The 21,673-nt window shown below is 36.3% G+C and overlaps 1 protein-coding gene across 7 annotated transcripts in view; it reads left to right on the forward strand.

The window, feature by feature from the left end:
- The window catches only part of sgip1 (SH3 domain GRB2 like endophilin interacting protein 1), a 55,131-nt gene that overhangs the window by 8,995 nt on the left and 24,463 nt on the right, over positions 1-21,673 (forward strand). For 6 of the 7 annotated variants that reach the window (XM_020702446.2, XM_020702448.2, XM_020702450.2 and 3 more), the window contains 6 exons: positions 18,247-18,310; positions 18,735-18,759; positions 18,888-18,908; positions 19,393-19,455; positions 20,800-20,863; positions 21,477-21,649. In XM_020702446.2, the coding sequence (XP_020558105.1) occupies positions 18,247-18,310; positions 18,735-18,759; positions 18,888-18,908; positions 19,393-19,455; positions 20,800-20,863; positions 21,477-21,649 (410 nt within the window). The remainder of the gene's footprint in view (positions 1-18,246; positions 18,311-18,734; positions 18,760-18,887; positions 18,909-19,392; positions 19,456-20,799; positions 20,864-21,476; positions 21,650-21,673) is intronic. The other variant, XM_011474111.2, reaches the window with a different exon arrangement.

Consider the following 21,673-nt stretch of genomic DNA (forward strand, 5'->3'; position numbering starts at 1 on the left):
GAAAAAAACACTATTTTGCTTGTATTTTTATTCCATTTATTACCCTTACTGTGGGATTTCTTAGATAAAATGGATCTGTTGTGTAGGTCCACTCCTTGGAATCCTTGTGGATGTATGTTAGTTGAGCTCTGCAAGTGCTGGAAAACTGTATGGCCACAAGCCGTACTGTGCAAACAGATGTCAGCTCTAATCAGCTGAGGATGCACTGGCACAGTGATGCAGAGGCGCAGCTACAGGAAGAGATTAGTCGCATTATTTTGGTAAATGGGTGGGCTGAGATTCAGTGACCAGTAAGAGTGAAGTGAAAAGTTTGGCTGTTGGAAAGATGTGTGACACTAATGATTTTAATTTTTAGTCAATAGTGAAACTCTTTTATATTTTAATTTAGGCCCATCAAATAAGTGGTAACCCAAAAGTATTACTTGTAAAGGTAAAATTTCCTAAAATATGTAATAATTACATTGGAGTTTTAACAAAGTCATCCGATTACTATCATTCGTCCTCTGCGTTTTCATTACTTAGTATTTCAACAGGATGGGATCCCTGCATGTACTGCAAACTTTAGCTCCATCGTTAGTTTTAAAAGCAAGATAACAACAACGTAAAACCATCAAAGCTGTGGGGCAATTTTTGTGTTTGACATTGAATAAAATATGTTACATTATGTAGGGTAATTAAATGTTAAGAGAATGTTGTTGGAAAATTCCCTTTTGACCAAACTGTTTGGGAAACAGTATTTGTATTTTTTTAAAGGGACAGTGCATACAAAAAACAGTGTGGAGTGCTCTAAAATGGAGAAACGGTGTACATATGCAGGATTGTAGCCTTAGCTCATTTGTATCCTCTGTCTCATGCTGACCATGGCCAGCCTCCAAGAGACTGTAGATACAGTAAAATAAATAAAATAAAATGAAAAAGTACATTGTTAGCATGAAATTGCATGAAATAACAGTGATCAATATTGATCAGTCATTACTAGCCTTTATGTTTCATTGAGGAGTTACAGAACCTAAAGAGACATAAGAATATTTGAAACAGTTTAGGGATTGTGGTGAAGGTTTTTTTTTTTTTTTTGGACTCAAAGCTGGTAATTAAATTAAATGGCAGCTGCGATTTTTGTAGATCTTTGTATCTTAGATGTACCGCTATCAGATTTATGTAGATTTGGCAAACCGAACACATTCTGTACAGGAGACACGACACAGAGGAGATTGATTGACAATAGTCTACAGCCAATCAGGATTCAGAACATAGTTCACTGTTAAAAATAATAAAATAAAATTAAAAATTGCTCTGAAATAAGCTTCAAAAGAGTGAGACTGTGAAAGCTGAATAACAAGAATGCAAGGAACACTGAATAAGAATGCAATGGAACACTGAATGGCAATCTTTCTAAAAGCTAATTTGGCTTTGTAGGATATTCCAAAAGGGTTTTGTTTTTTTTTCTTTCTTTTTTTTGCTTTTGTGAGATCATAAATGACACCAGATAAATAAACTCTTTACAACCAATCACAACCCAGACTGAAAGAGAACAGACAATAAGTGTTTGTTAACAGATTCCTAGTTAGATCACCGAATACCGAATGTTTCTTTAGACTCCAGCTTATCACCAGGGCAGGACAGAGCATTGGAGATGTAAAGGTGCAAAGAGAATGCATCTGCGAGAGAAAACTGCATATCATAGAAGCTAAACTACAAATGCAGCTTTTACTTGCAGTCCCACCGTAAATAAAAACTTACTAAAAGAATTAGCTGTGTGTTGCATGTGATAACAATATGAAAGGTGGCCACTTGGTAACTTACAAGAAATTTTGTTTCTTTTTCCTGAACGATTTGTACCATTTTGTTTATGTCTATCATCAGTAAATCTTATCATTCAAAGTATCTTAACTTCTTTAGCTTTGTCATTCATTTGACCTGAAGTATCTGACCTTTTTTTTTAGCTCCTGCACCTTTTCTGCCTCCATTCTACACTTCCTTAAGTCCTCACTGCTCCTATGAGCCATGATGAACACATCTCAGCATTATTGTGCTGGCAAAGACAATTCCATGCAGACACTTATATGTTGATGATGTTGATGATCTTGTGGGGTAAATGATTGTCTTGAAGTTCTGCCCTCTTGTTTGGTCTTAATCCCCTTTACTGACAATTTTCAAGTCCTATTGCAGTTTGATTCTCTCGGACCATGAACTGTGTTTGAGATCAGGGCTTGAAATGAATTCATGTATCGATCCAGGGTTGGTTTTCTCAGTCTGTGGATCCTCATCTCTTTTCCTTCAGTGTCTGTCAGTGGGGCTGCCTGTTATTTCTGGATATCCTGCTTCAGCTGTGTGCTTTGTTTGCTGCCCTGTATTTGGGTTTCCAGTTGGAACTTTAACAGCTGCATTTTTTTAAAAAAAAAGAGAAGGGTGGATTTGCTGAGCTAAATGTAACTTAAACCAACCTTTTTTTATGTCGTAAAACAGGTAACACATTGAAACCTGAATTCTTGCTAAACTGTCAGAACCGTCCATCATAGGCATATATTGCATGATGACTGAATTGACTGTAACCCTCTAAATGGTTATAAAGGACTCTAAATGTTGAAATTGGAGCTAAAACGTTGCAACACACCCAACATTTACATTTACTTATTTTTTTTCTATGTATTTTACAAACATATGTTGGTTATCCCTAATTTTCATGGTGACATAAATGTGAGAACATAGCTGTTTGTGATCTCAGGTTATCTGGTACCTTTTTTTTTTTATTACACACGTATATTTTCTTTTCAGTTTCTGCATGAATTACTACAGTTTGACTATAATAGCAGGAATTTCCCACAGTGGCCCCCTCCTTGTGTATTTTAGAAAAACCATAGTTGCATAAGATGGAGTCACACTTAGCAACGCCTTGTTCAGAAACCGCCTTTTTTTGGCCTACACTCTAGTGTGCACTCCATGTTTTCAGCACAAGCTGAAGAAATAAGCCAAATCTGTCAAAGGAAAAGTGCACACACCAGAGCGCTAAGAACATAAAACAAACACTGAAGAAAATGCGTTTTTTTAGATTTTTTTGAAAAGCTTTTTGCTTTTCTTTTTCTTGCAGTGCTGGTTTTCCCATGTCTGCAAAATAAGATGATGGGGCATCAACCTCGATATTACATGCTGTGTTTGTGCGTGACAGGATGCAGTCAGCATGTTGCAGGCTGTAAATATCCAAAGGCCATGTTTTAGATGTGCAGATATAGACACTGATAGTTGCTGTGCACACTTGAAGCCCTGGTCAATCAGTTGGTTACATAAGACTCTCCAGAGTACAGGGTTACTGGGTGTTGGACTGACACTTAAATTGATGCTGTATTTCCTTTAAGTGTTTCCAGAGCTTGCAGTACTTTGTAGTTTCTCTGCAGGCAATCGAACTTCTTTCACTCTTCTTTTTGCCGCTCTTCTTTAAAGTCCAAACGCCTTGCTCATTTGAGAAATTTGTTTTTAAAATGATGCTGTCCTAGGTTTCTGCTGTGGTAAGTTGCAAAAGCTTTTTTTTTTTTTACAACAAAAACATTTTATTTAGATATGTGGTCTCCTGTCATGTCAGTCAAAGGAGTACTGGTACAATATATTTGGGGTTCAAATGTTCTCCACAGGAATTTGGGTCATTGACTGGTCATTTGGGACTATAAGGGTTCGAAACAAAATGTTCAGTTTCAACCCTGCAGTTTTATTACCCTATGCCTTTACTCACCTTCTGTTGCACTGCAAAAGCACAAAATCTCAACGAGTATTTTTTGTTTAAACATCAAAGAAGACAGAAACTACTCACTACCTTCTTCGTAACTTTTAAGTTAGATGTCACGACTTTTTTTAAGACGCTAAATCTTAAATATTTTTTTGAGTCAGAAGGTCTCGAAAACATCTATTAAGCAAAATTTCAAAAGTTTTTACTTACCTTACATAATAAATTTTAAGCAGATATTTTATTTGTGAATGGTGAGTGGACTAGTTTCAAGAGATCACCTTGCTCAGTTTAAAGAAACTTAATTTTTAATTTAATCTGACTCATAACACAGAAAAAAATGCAAATTTAACAGCAGGAAAAAAGTTGGTAAGTGAGCATAAATTCAGATATGATTTTAAAGACAGATTTATACTAAAGTCTGCATCTCAAGTCCTTAAAATGATCATAGATTAGAAATTAGGATAGTTGGACTCTTTTACCACTTAAAATATGATATATTTGAAAGTAACACATATCTGCCTTAAAGAAAAGAAACTGTTTTTGAACAATACACACTTATTTTAAGATATTATTCCAATTACCAGAGCAATATACCTAAAGAAGAGGGTTTATAGGTAGTTTCAAGATTTAATTTTGTCCTAAAAGACCATTGACAGATTTCTTTCAAATATAACAAAGGAAAAACATTCTGTATTCTATATTTTTTAACTTGTTATGAAAAGGACATTCTTCCTCAGTTTGTCCTTATTTTGTTATAATCATCTTTTTTTTCTTGCAAACAGTCATTTCCCGCTCTCCCTTGTGGACAGAGAACTTGACCAGTTTCCGTCAGTCTCCATCTCATACATATCGTCTTTGTGACGAGGCTGATTTGAATAAGCCCACACACAGAAGTACAGTGTATATATGCTTACATACGTGCATGACTGCTGACTGTTAATTAGTTTCACTACTCCTTGTTCATAATTTTATGAATTAACCAGATTTTTCTGTCTCTGTTCCCATTTTTGTCTCATTTTTGCTTTTTCATATGTTTCTTCCATAATTCTTTAGTATTTTGAAATTGTCTCGATAAGAAAATGCATTAGGTATACTACCATATACTTCTAAAAATGAGTTTACAAATGTAGTTTGAAGTTATGCGACATAGATGTTAGTATTTTTTTGCTTTGCAATAGAAACCAAAACTTTAAACGTACTTTTCCACAAAACATAGCTTCATATCTTTGCACAGCTGAGTTACAGCTTTTCCCAGCTGCAGACCGGATTACCTGTATTTGGATCAAAATTTCAGGACGGTTTTGCTGTTGAAATACTGTAAAACATGGGGATGATGGCTCTCATTTCCTTATTTAAGTGCAAGCTATTTTTTGTTACAATTATTAAGGCCTTTGTTTGGATTTCTCTGAATTTGAAGATATGTGAGATATGTGTGATGTTTTGAAAGTAACTCACATTTCTCTGAACTTTCATTTTTAGCTCTTGACTTAGCCTAATAAGCTTTTTAGAGGTAATTACACATAGGTTGTGCAGTTCATCATTAGATCTCAAAGAAGATGCCATATTAATTCATCAGATCCATAAAAAATCAGATCAGGATTCATCAGATCCTTTGATGTAATGTTAGTGTTTAAAGTATTTTACTGTAAGAATGCTCACTGTTTTTCCCCATCTTTATGTGAAAGGTATTTTTCCCAAACAAATATAATTGGTGTCAATGAATATAAAGCAGTATGCTGATCAAAATTGAATTCACTTAGTTTTTTGGTTGATATATATCAAAACTGCAAATAGATTGAAAAAGATAAATACGGAGAAAAAAAAACAAAAAAATTTTTTTTCCTTTGCTAGTTTGTTAGAAATTCCTTTTTTTCCCATTTTGCTTCGTTTGTCCTGCAAATTTTCCAAACATTTGGAAAAGTAAATCTTAATCTTTAGATTTTCTACTCGGGTTAAGCTGAAAAGAAAATAAGTCAAGGAAAAGGCTATGGATATCATGTTATGGAAACTTATAGGATTATTATTGGGAATAAAAAATACACAAAATGGCCCTAATAAAGAAAACTATAAAATGAGTAACTTACTCTTTAATGGAGAGAAGAAAACAAGTTTCTCATCAAATGAGTAAAATGTGTTCTTTGTTGTTTTCCCCCGTCTCCTTGAAAAGCGTTTATTTTTATTCATCAAGATTGACAAATGGCACCAAAAATACTCTTCCAGTAGGCTCCTTAGACTATTACCTTGAAGAGAGGTTGAGCTGATCAATGTTTGCCAGAAACTGATCAGCCACATAGAGCTTTACTGGACATCAGGATCATCAAGTACTTTTCAAAAGAAGTATTTGCAGGAAGAAGGTGTTGGAGGAAAAGGAAGGTCAAAGGGAGACTTCCTGTATTATATTATTTTTCTTTTAATTTAAAAATATCTATTAATAAAACACTTGGGTTATTTGTTGGTAATAAAATTACTACCTTCAAGCAAATCTGCTATATTTAATCAGAAATCATAAATTTGCCTTTAACTAGGCTCAGTTTCACTGTATCACCACCTGTTCAAGGCTAGACATAGGCAAGAGAGGGGATGGGCAAAAGGAGGCAATGCCCCCCCTAAATGCTGTGACTGCATCCCCAAATGTGATGGGCTGCAAAATCCAAAATTGAGAAATAGGTTACAAACAAAAAAAAACATTTAAAAAAAAAGATAAATACAGGACACTACGACAGAGTTTTAGGGCCAGTTTAGAAAAGAAAAAAAATTAAATTACCACTTTTAAGTCGTAAATTTACGAGAAAGAATACTAATAGATCGAGAAAGAATCTTTTTTTTTTTGGAGCTAAAGTTTTTTTTTGTAAATTTATCACTTAAAATCTCGTAAATGTACGAAAAAAAGTCATAGATTAACGGGGAAAAAAACACCAAGGTTTTCCGCTTATTGGAGCCTAGCTTGAAAATGAAATATGTGGAGCCTTATGTGAAGCTTTATTTCCGGATAGGTTTAAAAAAAACAGAGATTCTGAACCTTTTGGCGACTCAAAACCGTATTATTGTCAGTGGAGCGGCTTTCCAGGGTTCTGTGTCAGTAAACCCCAGTTTCATAAAATAAGGAGCTCAGACACGTTTGGGTGTTGAGGACCGCTACTTTATTTTCCTTTTCATTCACACACCCTGAAGTTCATTTGTTGCCTTACATCATGAACCTGTCATCCGAACACCAATGCAGAAGTAAATAGTGCTACACACGTCCCCTCCTCCAGATGAAACGTCCCGTTTCACATAAAACAATAAAGAGGAATGAAAATAGTCTGTTATATTAGCATAAGAACATTGAAAATGCCAAAAAAGTGCTCCTCCTCAGACGGAAGCATCACACAAACGTAGAGATCTTGTCTTTGGTGGAGGAAGAAAGGATTGAAGTGGACAGCTGCAGGGATACCGACAGCTTCATGGGGCTGCAGAGATCCTGCAAACCACCTTTCAATAAATAAAACATTAAAAAATCGTAAATCAAACAAATGAGCTTCCAAACATTTGGAACGTTATCAATAAACATTCAGCTCACCTGTTCAATTGAGTTTAGTCGGTCTGATCTGCTGCTGTGCGGCGTTCACTTGCTCTGTGTGCTTACTTTCACTTAAAATTTCATAATTTTACTTTTATTTATTTATTATTTGGTGGCCCTAAAACTCTGTCATAGGACACAGATTAGTGTCCTGTTTTTTCATTTCCAAGCTCTGTAAATGCAAAGATTGGTATCAGGAAGAGCATTCAACCTATATGACATTTAAAATAGATCAAAGCAGAAGATTGACATATGGATGGATGGACTAATACTATAACAGCATGAGTTTATAAGCATTTTAGAGGAAGGGCTCCAGACTGCGACCATTTGGTCGCATTTTGCGACCAAAATTTGAGAGTGCGCGACCAGTAAATTTGCCTCCCCCGCCCTACGTTTTTTTTATACATTAAACTTGGAAGGGGCACGTCAATGATCAATGAAATAATCAATGAGACGCGAACGCACACGCACGCAGGCAGACACACACACTCGCGCACATATTCATGAAACGCGAGCACACACTCGCGTGATGCCCGTCTGTGAGACGGCCACTGCGTGTGAGAAGAATAGGGATAGCCACTGTAAGTGGCTAAAATGCGTGGAGGGGCCTAGAGATAATCGAGCGCGCGTAAACATCTGTGGGAAGGAAACGGAGACAAATATCACAACCTGAGATGTGTGTTTGAGCTATGAGTAAGTGAACTATTGATTCGTTCTTCCCACCTGCGGCTAGTGTACCAGTGCCAGAGTCTACAGCAGCAGGGGGGGGGGGGGGGGGGTTGTCCTTAACATTCAATTTAGTTTTAATATTCCTCTCCTCCTTAGTATGATATGTGTTATTATATATTTTATGATCATTTTAATGTTTTGTAATGTATGTAGCCTTTTTTTAATGAATTGGTATTTTAAATTATTTTAATTAATCACTCCACTACAAAAACCATCAGGACACATGTCCCATAATGCATTGTTTTGTAGTCTGTAGGGCAGCTTTCAGTCAGTTCAGTTTTCAGCTGTGTCCGGGTAGGTTTGCCCCTTGCTCCCACCCCTTTCTCGCGATAGTTTTGTGATGATTGACAGTTGATGTTGGAGCAAAAGCAAAAATATATGTCACACACCAGGTGATCTGCGCAGCGTTGAGTTCACCTGGGTGATCTCAAACACGCTTATTGTGCATCTTGGCTGCACCTATTTGGTGTCACAAAGATAAATTTCCATCTGTTTTCTTTACTTATTTGTACTGTCATGACAGCGATGGTGCTGTCAGTTTACCTTCTTCTGTCAGTTTACCTGTTGTTGCATCTTCAAAAGTGCAGAATAAAATGTGACACTGAATTTGAAACAGCACATTGTAATTTCTGCATCTATTATTAAAGTATTTATTAGTAATACAGTGGAAATTAGTAGATTTGGTTAGCATGTTGATTTACGGTATGCGCCCCTAAATTTTCTGGTTGTGCCCCTAAAATTTTCAGTTAGGGGCCACTAGTGAAAAAAGTTAGTCTGGAGCCCTGGACTTAGATCAGGGGTGTCAAACTCATTTTCACTGAGGGCCACATCAGCATAGTGGCTGTCCTCAAAGGGCCAGATATAACTTGTACATGTAACTTAATGTAAAAATAAATGTACCTACTCCTTAATGTTAAATAACTTATTATTAATTTATTATAACTTTTTAAAGTGACAATTACAGTTGCATAGAAGACATATGTTTGCTTGTTACTCTAGCATAAATCTGTTTAAACATTTTAAACTTATTAAAACCCACATAACTCCATTAATGATCGATTAAACTGTCCAAGTGAACAAAGAAAAACAACATAAAACTGAGCTGCAAAGAACATGTATTACAGAGAAAGGCTGCACACAGCCTTGCATCCAACTGATGTTTGATGACAACAATTTGTCTGCATACACATATAAGACCTGCAAACACTGAATAATTAAAACAGCAGCTACACATTAATGATATGTAATCAACTAAAGAAAAATGTTATTTTAAGAAATTAAAAACTTTTATGCTCTCGCGGGCCACATAAAATGACATGGCTGGCCACATTTGACCCCCGGCCCTTGAGTTTGACACATGTGGCTTAGAGGAATATGACACCCCAAGCTCTCACAACACTCAGACTTGGATTTTTTTCTATCTAATATTCTACCTGCACCCAATAGAATAGAATAGAATCCCAAAGGAAATTCAAAACCATAGTGAGGCTGGCTAAATGAGGGGACCTGAACAATAACTTGAAATGTATTTTAACACAAATCTCTTTTTCCCCTTCTAAAAGGACATACAGGAAAAGTATTTTTTAAATAATAAAATGTTTATTTTTTTCTTTTGGACATGAATTCCTTTATTTACCATTCATGACAACAAAGCTGTTGAATGCAACAAGCATCTCAACTAAAAAGAAACGTCAAACACATGTAATTGTGTGAATGACAATGAGATTTGTTCACCTCTAGTTGTTTTTTTTTAACCATTAAATATAAAGTGGTATTTGAAATGCTAAAATGAATCATCATTATGTCATGCCATCTAACCGATTGTGGCTTTTGCCTTTCTGTGCGGATGTGGGAGTGTGTCCATGTGGGTTTTTGTGTTTTGTTTTGCTTTTTATTTTTTTTAAACAGAAGGCTGATAAACCTTTCACTTTAGGGTTTAAAAAAGCATCCATGCTCTTTTCATTGAACAGCCACACTGTCATTTACCACGTCTTTACTAACCACAACTGCAACGTTACTTTATGAAAATGAATGGAAAAAGTCATCAGAACCTCTTTTGGTCAACCTAAATCTAAGTATTTTACATGTTATAGAGTCGCCGTTAAACTTTTCTTAATTTAGTTTTATTTGGTTTTATTCAGTTTAATTTATAATTTGAACTTCTGTGATGTTTTCTATCTCCTCCGTCTCACGTTTTTCTCCTGGTTCAGTTTGCTCATCAACTAAAAAACGATCATTCTTATATGCTGCATTGGGCTCCAATGTTATAACAAAACTTCGAAAAAAAAGCATCACAAGCAATGGATTCAGTTTTGCTACACTATTGGCTACTGATTTTCTGTCTGGCAGCATTTCCCACAGTACTTCCTTGTGTCCTCATTAAGGTTTGAAATCAACAAGCTTTTGTCCTTTTTAATGAAGTCATTTGCTGTTTTTAAAACATTTGTTGTATCATTGTCCATGTAGTTATTTACACATTTACATGAAAATGTTGGCAGACTTGTAAATTTGTAAATTAAATGATTATTTAGAGATTTTTGGATGTAATGTGTATGGCACAACTGTCGTTTTCTGACTTTAAAAAATGGCAGTCAACATTTTAAGATCAAAATATTGATCAACAGGGAAACCAGGGAAACAGTTGTCTTGAACTCTTCCTGCAAAAAAAATAAAATAAATAAATGATCCTGTTTGTTTGCATTTCACAAGGTCAAAGAAGTTTAAAAAAAAGGAACTCAACTAATCCACTCATGTTTGGAATTCAGTTTTTTTATTTTTATTTTTTTATTTTGTTGGTTAGTCCATAGTGGCAGCACAAGAAGCTCTAAACCTTTAACACCAGATTTCATATCCTATACTTAGATGCTGATGCCACCATTACCATGTCTAAATGAAGGCATACACATAATTCCTAATCTGTTACTTTATTCAGAACTAAAACCACAGTCCTGCAGGCTCATGGCTATGAATTAATGCTCTATTTGCATCCTAATGTCTCTCAGAAATGAAAGATAATTCAAAACTTCTATGTTACTGTTACACTATTTCCTTTGATTTTAATGACTATAGGCAGGAAAGTTGTATTTTTTTTATGAAAAAAAAATAGACATGTTGAAAAAGCAAATAATATAGCAATAATTCTAGTTGTATGTTTTAAAAGCAGGATATTTGTGAATGAGTGGTATCCTGCCTTTTTCTGTTAGGATGCACCCATACTCCAATGAAGACTACATTAGTTAACAGAAATATATTCATTTTGCCATGATAGGAGCTGCTTCATAATCCGTTTTTACATTTGCAGTCCACATCAAAACTGCAGAAATCTCCTCTTTTATCAGCACGATACACAACGGGAGTCCTCTAACATTTCTATCTCTGCCTTTTCTGTTCCATATGTGTGGACTGGTTGTAAAATGCATCTTGATCCTGTCTTAGTGCAGCAAATCCATGTTAAAAGCTCCTTCGCTGCCTCTGCAGCTGGGTCATTTGCTGCACAGTCCTTGGAGGCAGCTTTTTGGAGCCTGGGGAGAACCATGAGTGACTGTTGTTAATAGAGATGGAAGAGATGAACAGAGCATGTGGGAGGAAGGCAAACAGTGATGAGTAATGAATAGCTAAAAACAAACACTCTTTTATTAACTATTTTCCATATAGTTTAGCTACTGTTTCTATATTGAAAACATGTTTTTTTAAATGTCTTTGTAAGATAGATAGATAGATAGACATTTGCACATCTTTATGAAATATGCAACTCTTATTCTTATTATATTAACAAGGGGAATAAGCAGAGCTGATTCACAGATTCACTCTCCAGCATCTTTTGTTTCTTTCTGCATCAACAGCTGACGCACTGATTCTGGCCTTGACCTATATTCCTTTAAAGGTGGCTTACGTCACATTATAAAACATCGCATTTGTTCCCCTAAAATGTGCACCAGTGCATTGAAATCTACAAGTATTTGAAGTTTCTCATGCCTCCACTCACAACTTTGTTTCCTCATATATGTGCTTTTCATGGTGCAGCCAACCACACATGAGGATCCAGTCCTAATTTTAGTGTCTGAAAGGTAAAATACAAACTGACAACTTTTCTTTGCCTTTTTTTAGAACACTGACTCAGACACTCTGACTGATGTCTACTTTCTGACATCTAAATATGTTGTTTAGGATGATGGGTTGCCAGAAGTCATTACTCATCTAATCCCGTATGTACATGATTTCATGTTAATCCCGTGACTAATACGACAGTGGCTCATGCTTAGTCATTTTTTGTCAGAGAGTGCTGTCTTTTTTTGGGGGGAATAGAGAAAATATTGAGATCAAAGGAGGAATGTGTTGCTGTTGAATTTCAACCCTGGATTTTTTTTCTTTCCTTTTGAAGCAAACAAGGGTCACAACATGCTTTACTTTTGAAAACAGTGTTTTGTGTTAATTCAAGATGTGCAGTAAAGTAGCTTGATTACAAAGGGAGTATAAAGTTTTTATTAAACATCCAGTCACTGTGTTGTAATTTTTAAGGAAACATCAATGTTGAGGTCTATGTAAAACAAAACATATTTATTTGAAAGAAGACTGCAATCAAAACCATGACAGACCCACTCTGATGAAATCGCTTTTTTTGCGTTTTTAACAGTTTTTTTGCTTTTCATGGACATATCTTAAGAAAATTAAGCTTAAAATTGCATTTCTGAGTGTTTCTTTTTTTCAAATTTTTGTGAATCAGGAGCTGACAGAAAAAACAGCTTGAATAAGCTTGTAGCAGTGACAAAACTGGTACAGTTGGCGGGCTTCAAGCTCCCTGCTTCTCCATTCCGATGCATCTACTAGAAGACAAACAGGTCCATGTACGTCTTTGTTTTACTCGTCTGACATCTGGCTCAGAACTGTTCAGCTGGACAGCTCCAATATTACTCGCCTTTTCAGTTGCACCCTGTTTTGTTAGGTTGAGGGTGTGAGGGGTTGTAAGTTAGTGGATGTAAACAGATTGATGATGGGAAATGTGGATTCAGCGCCAACAGTCCCACCCACAACTCAGAGACAAACTTCTAATGAAGTACTACCACTCTGCAGAAACTATGTCCTGGTTTTGCCAAAAAATGGCTTAATCCATACCTTCCATTTGCAATCTTTTTGAATCCATCTCCCTGCCGTTAAGACTTTATATCAGTCTCTGTCTTTATAACTGTTTTTTGGCCAGCATCCTAAAGTTCTTGTCATATCTCATCATGTACCATTTACTTGACCACCTTCATTCCAGCAGACGCTCGCACTTCCTGCCACGCTCACATCTTAACTTCGAACCCAGTTCATGAAGTCATTACATCAGGTGTCTATTGCAATTCTGCCATGACACACCAGCGCCTGAGCATGCAGAGGTGGGTGTGTGTCACAGGTTAACAAACATGAAAGTAAGAATTGATTAAAAAAATAAACAAACGTAAAAGCGCATTTAATTGTCTTATCAATTTTATTTGACAAGTATCCATTTTTTTAGTAGCATGAATTACTTTTGGTATAGTATCTCACTTCAGAGTTTGGAGTGTCCTGGCCTGTTACTGTCTACTTTAACTTCAGCTCAAACTCTGTGTGTTGTTCATCTTGTGCACTTTTGAGCAATTTGTTAAACAGTTCCTGCTCTGTTTTTCCAGAATGAATTGCTTTAGTTTATTATTTTAAACATCTATTCAAGAGTAAACGTTTGTATTTGGTAGATGTTGTTTTTTCCCCCTTTAAAGCATTGAGTAGGCCCAGCTTCTATCTTGGTTGTCTGGCTCTGTGGTATTTGAAAGCTCCCTGAAAGAGTGACACGGAGTAAACAGGAAACCGCACAGCAGGTGGAGTGGACACATTCTCACTTTAAAACTAACTAACCTGTTTATATTTGATGGAATTTTACTGGAAAAACACAGTTCAGCTAACATTAGACAGGAAGCCTTAACTAATCCAAGGGTTTTTTTGTGTTCTATGCCATTTAAATTGTATCTATAATTTAAAGTTATTTTTAGTGACTTTTTTGTATTTTTTTAAATTTATTTAGATATTAATCCAAATGGTAAAAATATGCATGCGTGCAGCTACATTTAGCCACAGCAAATGGGTGCAATTGCAACCTTCCTGCTTTCCTGGTGGCTTTTTTTTTAAGAAACACTTCCTGTATGCTGAAGTGTGGACTTTGCAAAGCCACAATGACACAGTCACAGCTGCTGTGGGCGGTGATCTTTGCGTTCTGAGGATGTTTTTACATCCGTGCACTCCTTTAAAAGTTAACTTTGTGCTCTACCAAGGTCAACCAGAAACCCAGGAAGCTTCAGTGTTATTTAAGAACAGCAGTCTAGAATATTTCCAGAAGGTGTGGTCTCTCACTTCCACTTTTCTTTTTTAAATTACAAACCCCTCATTTTGATTTTCTTAGAATTTAATTACTGTGTCTCACTAATGGCATTAGACCTGAGGCCAGCATCCTTTAGGACGGAACTTATTAAACCGTGTGCCCTCCCCCATAAACACACAAACAGTCCCCCTTCACTGCCAGTTAACCCTTTATATGCACATAGTTATGACGAAACCACACTTTTAAGATTTGATACAATGCGTTAATTGTTTTCATAATTTATTCAAAACCAATCACAGATAATTGTTACTTGTAATTTCTTGTGATGTGTTTATTCTCTTAAGCATTTTATTTGTTATGCTAAAAACAAAAACCATCAAAATCTGGCCAAGGATCAACTTTAAAGTGTAAGGTTAAAAATACAAAACCACCTGCTCGTGCTGTGCTGTGTTGTTGCCAAGGGCAACACGCACAACTCATGGCTCCTCTTCATGTGACTGATGAAGCAGTAATTCACCTGATACTCAAAAGTACAGAAATGACACATGCACTTTTATTTTCTCCATTATTAGTCAGTATTGGATACTTTAATAGTCAAAACCAAAATTGGTGATGTACCAGTATATTTCGATACCTTGATATCAAGATTACTATCACTGCTGTAGATTCGTAGAATATTAGAGGGACAAACTACTGTAATCTCAACCAAAATTATAGTTTATATTACTTGGAGAATATAGGTTATTTGACTGCTCTGTTGTTTTTAGTGTTTACTGTCTGTCCTGGTCTATGTGGTTTAATAGATTATGAAACGTTTAGGTTTTACTCAGGGATGTCAACTCTCCTTGGCAGGTCAGCAGTACATTGTTTTGTTCCACTGTGATCCATTTTCTGCTTTTTTTCTGTCATTTGTTTCACTGAAAGCTACAGAAATGAAAAAATAGGAAATGAAACAAGCAGCTGGGATAGCAAAAGAAAATATTGAAATAAGCCTTCTAGATTTACTCCCACGTAGTGCTGAGAACATCTACCATCTTGACAGTGACTCATCCCAACAACCTGGAGATTTAATGTTTAATTATCTCAGACAATCATTCTGTGGGGGAAATACATCTTTGGAGATAAATTGAAAAAATTTTAGAAAAAAGCTTTTTCTCTTTTAAGGAATCATATATTTTGCAGGTGGAGAACCTTAAGTCCTTTGGCTTAACAATCCAGATCTTTGGAAAGTGTGGGAATCCCCTAAAGAGGTGTCTGCAACCAGAACGGGCAGAGGAAAGCTTCAGGTGTGATGTGTGCCCGAGTGTCAGCAAGAATAAAAGAAAAAGTGTAGAAGACTATGGAGAGAGAGTTTCTTGTTGGTGACTTAGAGACTCTAAAGCAGAGCTGGAGGTAATGGAGGATGAGGTTCTCTTTGGGAGTGATGAGGATGGATAGAAACAGGAACAAAACCATCAGAGGAACAGCTCAGGTTAGATGTTGTGGAGATAAATGCAGGGAAGCAGATTGAGATGATGTGGACATATTGAGAGGAGGGACAGTGATGACGTTGGTAAAGGATGCTGTGATTGAAGCTAGCAGGAAAGAGTCCTAGAGGAAGACCTGAAAGGAGGTTCATGGATGCTATAAAGGAAGACATGAGGGTAGTTTAGGTGAGGGAGGAGGATGTAAAAGAAATTATATGGTGGCAGATGATTAGATGTGGTGTCCCCCAAATGGAACAGTCAAAAGGCAGACAAGAAGCTGAGGACTTTAGCAGCTAAACTAATTAAAATAAAAACATTAAAAATCACTAAAACCTTCTATAAATTAAATATTTTTTTAAAAGTAGAAATATAAAAGAACAAATGTACTTGAAAAAGATATTAAGTTATTGCTTTTAACCAAAATACATTTTAAAAGTTTTACCTTAATGTGATTAAAAACCCTTAAAAAAAGCTGATGAAGAAAACTAATATATAAAAAATAACTGAAATGTAAAACCCTATACTTTGGATTTTATGTTGTTCTCTTTGCTGATGTTGCTCATAAGTTACTTATTCTGTTAACTTAAAGATGATAATAACCATTTTTTCTTGAGCCTGTTTCATCAATAAACAATGTACTCCTTTAGACTTAGTCACTACAGACAGTCACCACTGATGAAGTTGTTTTCTTAAGGTGAAGCAGCAGTTCTCCACCTTTTTACAAAAATATACCCCACCCCCTTTTTAAGCAACTTAACCCATTACCTGCACAAAGCTTTACTTGTTTGGCACCATTAATGCACAAAGTCAGTTTATAGAGTATCAAAGAAAACATTTAGCAGGAATAATACAACAAGAAAATGTTCAAAATTGACACTCTGCATTTGAAAAAAGCTTTCTGAGAGATATTAAGTGTTAAAAGCATTTTCTATTAAATGGAGATTAAACGATGAAATACTCTCAGGTTTATCATTTGAGAGTTTGAGAACCACTGATTAGAAGACCACACAGGGTAAGCTTCATACTAACACCTTAAATTGGGATGGGGGTTGTGCCCCTTGGGTTGGGGTGCAGGCGGGGAACCCTGGTCCTAGAGGGGGGGCTATCTCATCCTCCGGGTGGGGCTGAGGTCAGCCTGTGCCCCGGCTGCTAGGGGCTGCACCTGACCTGGGCGGGGTGCTCGCCTGAGTTTGGGCCCCCGTCGCCTCTGGTCCCGGGTGTGGGTTGGGGCCATCCTGATTACCCTGCCAGTGCCCTTGTCATCTCCCGTCAGCTCGGCTGTGGCTGATGGGGGTGGAACACTCGGCCGCCTGGAGGGGTGGGTGCTTGTGGTCGGTGGGGTCATCTGATGGGTTTGAGACGCCTGGGGACCAGAGCTCCCATTGGGGGCCAAGGTGTCTGGAGCTGGGGCTCTGCTTTGCAACTTGCGGATGGTATCTAGCCTTGATCCTCCCTGGCTGTGTGGTCTTGGGGGTGTTGGTGAAAGGGGGCTGGTGCACTCTGTGGCGCCTCTGCCACACCGTGCGGCTTGAACTGGTGCGTCATGCTCATGGGGGTTAGGAGATGGAGTTCCTGTGGCACCGGTCCATGTTGGAGCATGACCAGTCTCCCTATATGCACTTAACACTTCACCAAGAAGCCTGAAAGTTGGTAGTGGGGGGGCGCTATACCAAAAAATAAAATAAAATAAATATGTAAAGATATGAATGCCAATTAGGAGAAAAAAGCATGATTATCAATAGAGGAAATAAGTAAATAAATTACAGTTAAATTGACACACACAAATCAGATATTGGTTTCACATTTAATCCAGGTCCAGCGGTTTTTGAACAGGACCCGGTCTAAGGTGATCTTAGTGCGAAAAATGCAATGGAATGATCCTTTAGTGCACTCGCGAATTGGAAGCTATGAATCAGAAGCCAACCTCAGCCCCGTCCCTAGCTCTGGGGTGTGGGGTGCTGGTGGAGCATTTGTTGTGATCAAGGAACACTTCGGGAGGCACACATTCGTTCAGCCCACCTGCCTATTAAATGTTGCATTCCATAAGCCCCTATTGTAACAGTAAAATCTGTCCAAAAAAAGAGGCATTTAGCTCGGATCCGCTTGCTCAGCTGTTGGACAGGACAAGTTTTAAAAAAAGTAACATTCAGTTTTTTTTTTGTTTTGTTTTCTCTTTTTCTGTACTTTTAAGTGAACTTGCTCCAATCAGTCTCATTTACTTTTCTATACAGAAGAAAGTTATGGACCATAAGCCCTATTACCTTTCGGGAGTCATTTCCTGATTGTTACTTTGACACTAGTTATTAATGAATATTTGTTCTTTCTTGGCAAAGAGACTAAAGCTGATCCTATCTTCCATTGAAGCCACTCACTCTTCTGTTGAGTCACACCTGTTGCTTTGCTTGTGGGAGGACTCAGTTTTTTACTTGCTTTGTCTTCACAGGATTAAAAAAACGTACAAGGAAGGCCTTTGGGATACGGAAGAAAGAGAAAGACAATGACTCCACGTAAGTCCCTCCTCTGATTTAAAGCTGTAATTATTTTTAGTAGATTGAAGAAAATGTGAATGGAAACATTTTTCTGTGATGCTGTTTTGTTGCATTTGCGCTTGAGATGCGAAATTGTAGTTAAATGTTTAAAAATCTAAAATATGAAATTATTTTCAGTAATTTCTTACTGATGTTCTTTTGGGAAACCTGCTGCTCTATGTAGAAATGAATGTGGTTGTTAGATTATTGAAAGCTGCCCAAGTCTCATTAGCTTTATTTCCAAGCTTAGTTGTTTGTGACATCACTCAAAGTGGGGTTTAAAAATGACTCAATGTGTGACTTCAACTGTATTTAGTAGACTTTTGAAAAACAACCAAGTTGACTACCGTAATATCCAAGGCATTTTAAATACTTCTTCTTTCTTTCTCTTTATTCCTCACAGAGGGTCCCCAGACCGAGACGGGGGTGTAAGTACTACCAAGTATTTAAATCTTAACACAGGACAAAAATCAGTTTGTGGTTCTCTGTGAATCAGGTGACAGAATGGCATGAATGAAAGGCAAATTATCCACTTTTATGTCTTTTTGCTTGCCAGGAACCCCAAGAAGTTGAGTCGGTACTTAACTTTATAGAGTACACTAGTTCATAGCATTGTGTGTTCAATTAAGTAGAGGGTAGAAATTTATCGTAGTTTCATTTGCACACTCTCTGAGGCTTTGAAAAGAAAATGCAGCAGAGCTGAGATTATGGATCGCCATTCAAAACTTACACTGCTTTAGTGTATAAGCTCTTTAGTGTAATTTGGTGAAAAATGATTGTGGTCTAATAACGGTTCCTGACTACTTTTCTAGTTACCTTTACAAAAGTTTATAACTTTCAGTGTTGATTGAACCTTTAGTCTCACATTACATTCATTAACGAACAAACAAGGAACAATTTAAAGATGAAAATAAAAATCTAGTCTGTCTTGTTTGAATAAAAACCAGAAGACACTGAGATTGAAAAGGATTTGCTGCAAAAGTTGCACAGAAAGTAGGTAAAAACGGCATAACATCCATTTATATTAGTGGAAAATTTCAGAGAAACTCTGTTTTTCTCAGTCCCAGAAAAAGACAAATGGAACTCCTAATGGCTTCTATGAAGATATTGACTGGGAAAGATATGTAAGTAAGAATTTCACTCCAATATTATTCCTCTACTCTTAGTTTTAAACATGGTTGTGCTTCTGCAGTTTATATTTTAATTTGTACCTTTGTTTTAGCCTTCTTATGTTGCTGTCCTGTACAGGCAGCTATAAAAAGGATGTTTTTGAAATATCAATAACAATGTGCAGCAGATTGAATTTGCTGCCCTTATTGTGATGATTGCAGCTTTGTAAACTGTTGGCTCTGTGTCACTGAGAAGGGAAGCTAAAATGTGTTAACATGTCAATGATCAAAGCAGGAGCAGACATGTTTCAGTTGTATCATGCATACATTTTAATGGTTTTATACCAAGCCTGTTGAGTTCAATTCATGTCTTTTACAATTGTAAAATTGTTTTACAACGCCATACTGTCAGGAAAACAGGACTTCAACAAGACCTTGGTTTTAAATCCAATTCTTTAATTTGACATCAGTTACATTTTTAAAAATTATCTACTTTCTTTATGTAATTCTAAATATAATTTGAAACTTTTTGAAGGTTCGTGTTCAATCTGACCAACTGCACCTGCAAAGAATCCCGTTTTAGTTTACTGTGTATTACCTTCTCCTTTGGTCATACTAACTTCCCAGCAAATCCGGTACACAGCATTATTTGGAATTTTGTTGTTTCCTTAAGATTACTGACACATCCAGAGAAAATTGTTTATATTGAATGAAGAGCTTTGGAGCAAAAATGTCTTTTAAATTCACATTTTGGGTTTTGGTCAAGATATTTATTTATTTTTGTAGTGATTCAGGGCACACATCTGATTTTGAACGTGAATTTTTCCAAAACCACACATTTTGGTCTTTTTATCTGAGAGCATAGATGGGTAGGAAACTGACATAAATTACCAGTAAAATTAATATTAATTTTAACTACTAAAAATTATTTGAAATCAAACCTCTGTGTTTGATTATTTTGCAATCTTTTCTATTTTAATGAAGTTAATTGCATTTTAATTGGGTTTCTTCTGAGATTACTATTTTGTTGAGTATTTTACCCACATTTTTACAGTTGACAGCACATGCGCATGTGCTGTTCTGATGACCTTAAAAGTATTGCAAAAGTCAGAAATGATCTTTGCAAATATGCAAGGATTTTCCTGTTGTCAATCTTTTTAAAATATGCTCTTGTATAATTTCTACAGCCACACATTGTTTTGAAACAAGGACAAATGGGTGTTGCAAAAACATTGAAATTATTCTGCACTTGCAAGTTTTTTGCATATAAAAAAATGATTTATATGTTTGAACATACATTTTGTAATTAAAAACTGTGTATAAGAGCAATAAATTGCTACATGTGTTGCTATGTTACAGAATTCTCCTGAGGTGGATGACGAGGGCTACAGTATCAGGCCTGATGAAGAATCTGAGGAAGGAGATATCCTTAGCACAGCATCATCCCTTATTGTCTTTTATTCTTTTTGTCTTTCAGGTGCTATGAAAACCTTTTGTTTTTTTTCAGTATTTGTTTAAAGTGTTACTTAAAGTTTTTTTTTTCTTTTGTAATTCATGTGACATTTAAACTGATCCACAAAGATCATATAATCCTTTTTTTTTAATCAATGGCTTTGTTCACCAATGTCTTTTTAAACAAATCATTAACAAAATCCGAAGGAATTTGTTGCAAAACTTGTATAAAATGGTAAAAAAAAAATAATGTGACATTTCATTTGGTAAACATAGAGAAACAGAAAGCTTAAGAAAAGCTTTTGTAACTTTGTGACATCTGGAAAGAACAAAGTTTCCTCAAAAAGTTGTAATGTGTTAGTAGGGATATCCATTTCCAGCAACTTAAGCAGGATTTCAGTCATGCCGATTTTGACCAGTAGTTTTTGTACAATTACTAGCTTTAAAAAAATTTAGTCAAGGATAAAAAATGGAATATTTCCCCCACAAAAAGTAATTTAATATAACAAATTTAAAAGAAATAACATGAAAATGTAAACGTTTTTATGGGAGAAGTGTTTATTTCCTTGACTTTGCCCTCCTACTTGTCGCAAAGGCCCATTTCTTCTCTTCTGATGAGTCAGAGGAGGAGGAGGATCGCAGAAAGAAATTCAAGATCAAGATCAAGCCTCTGCCGGCTGATCATGTTGTGTCGGCGCCCTCGGTCGATGAGCTCAAGGCCTCCATTGGCAACATAGCTCTGTCCCCATCTCCTCTGGTGAGTAGTCCTGACGTCACCATC

Source organism: Oryzias latipes, chromosome 4 (genome assembly GCF_002234675.1).
Source record: "Oryzias latipes chromosome 4, ASM223467v1".
NCBI lineage: Eukaryota > Metazoa > Chordata > Actinopteri > Beloniformes > Adrianichthyidae > Oryzias > Oryzias latipes.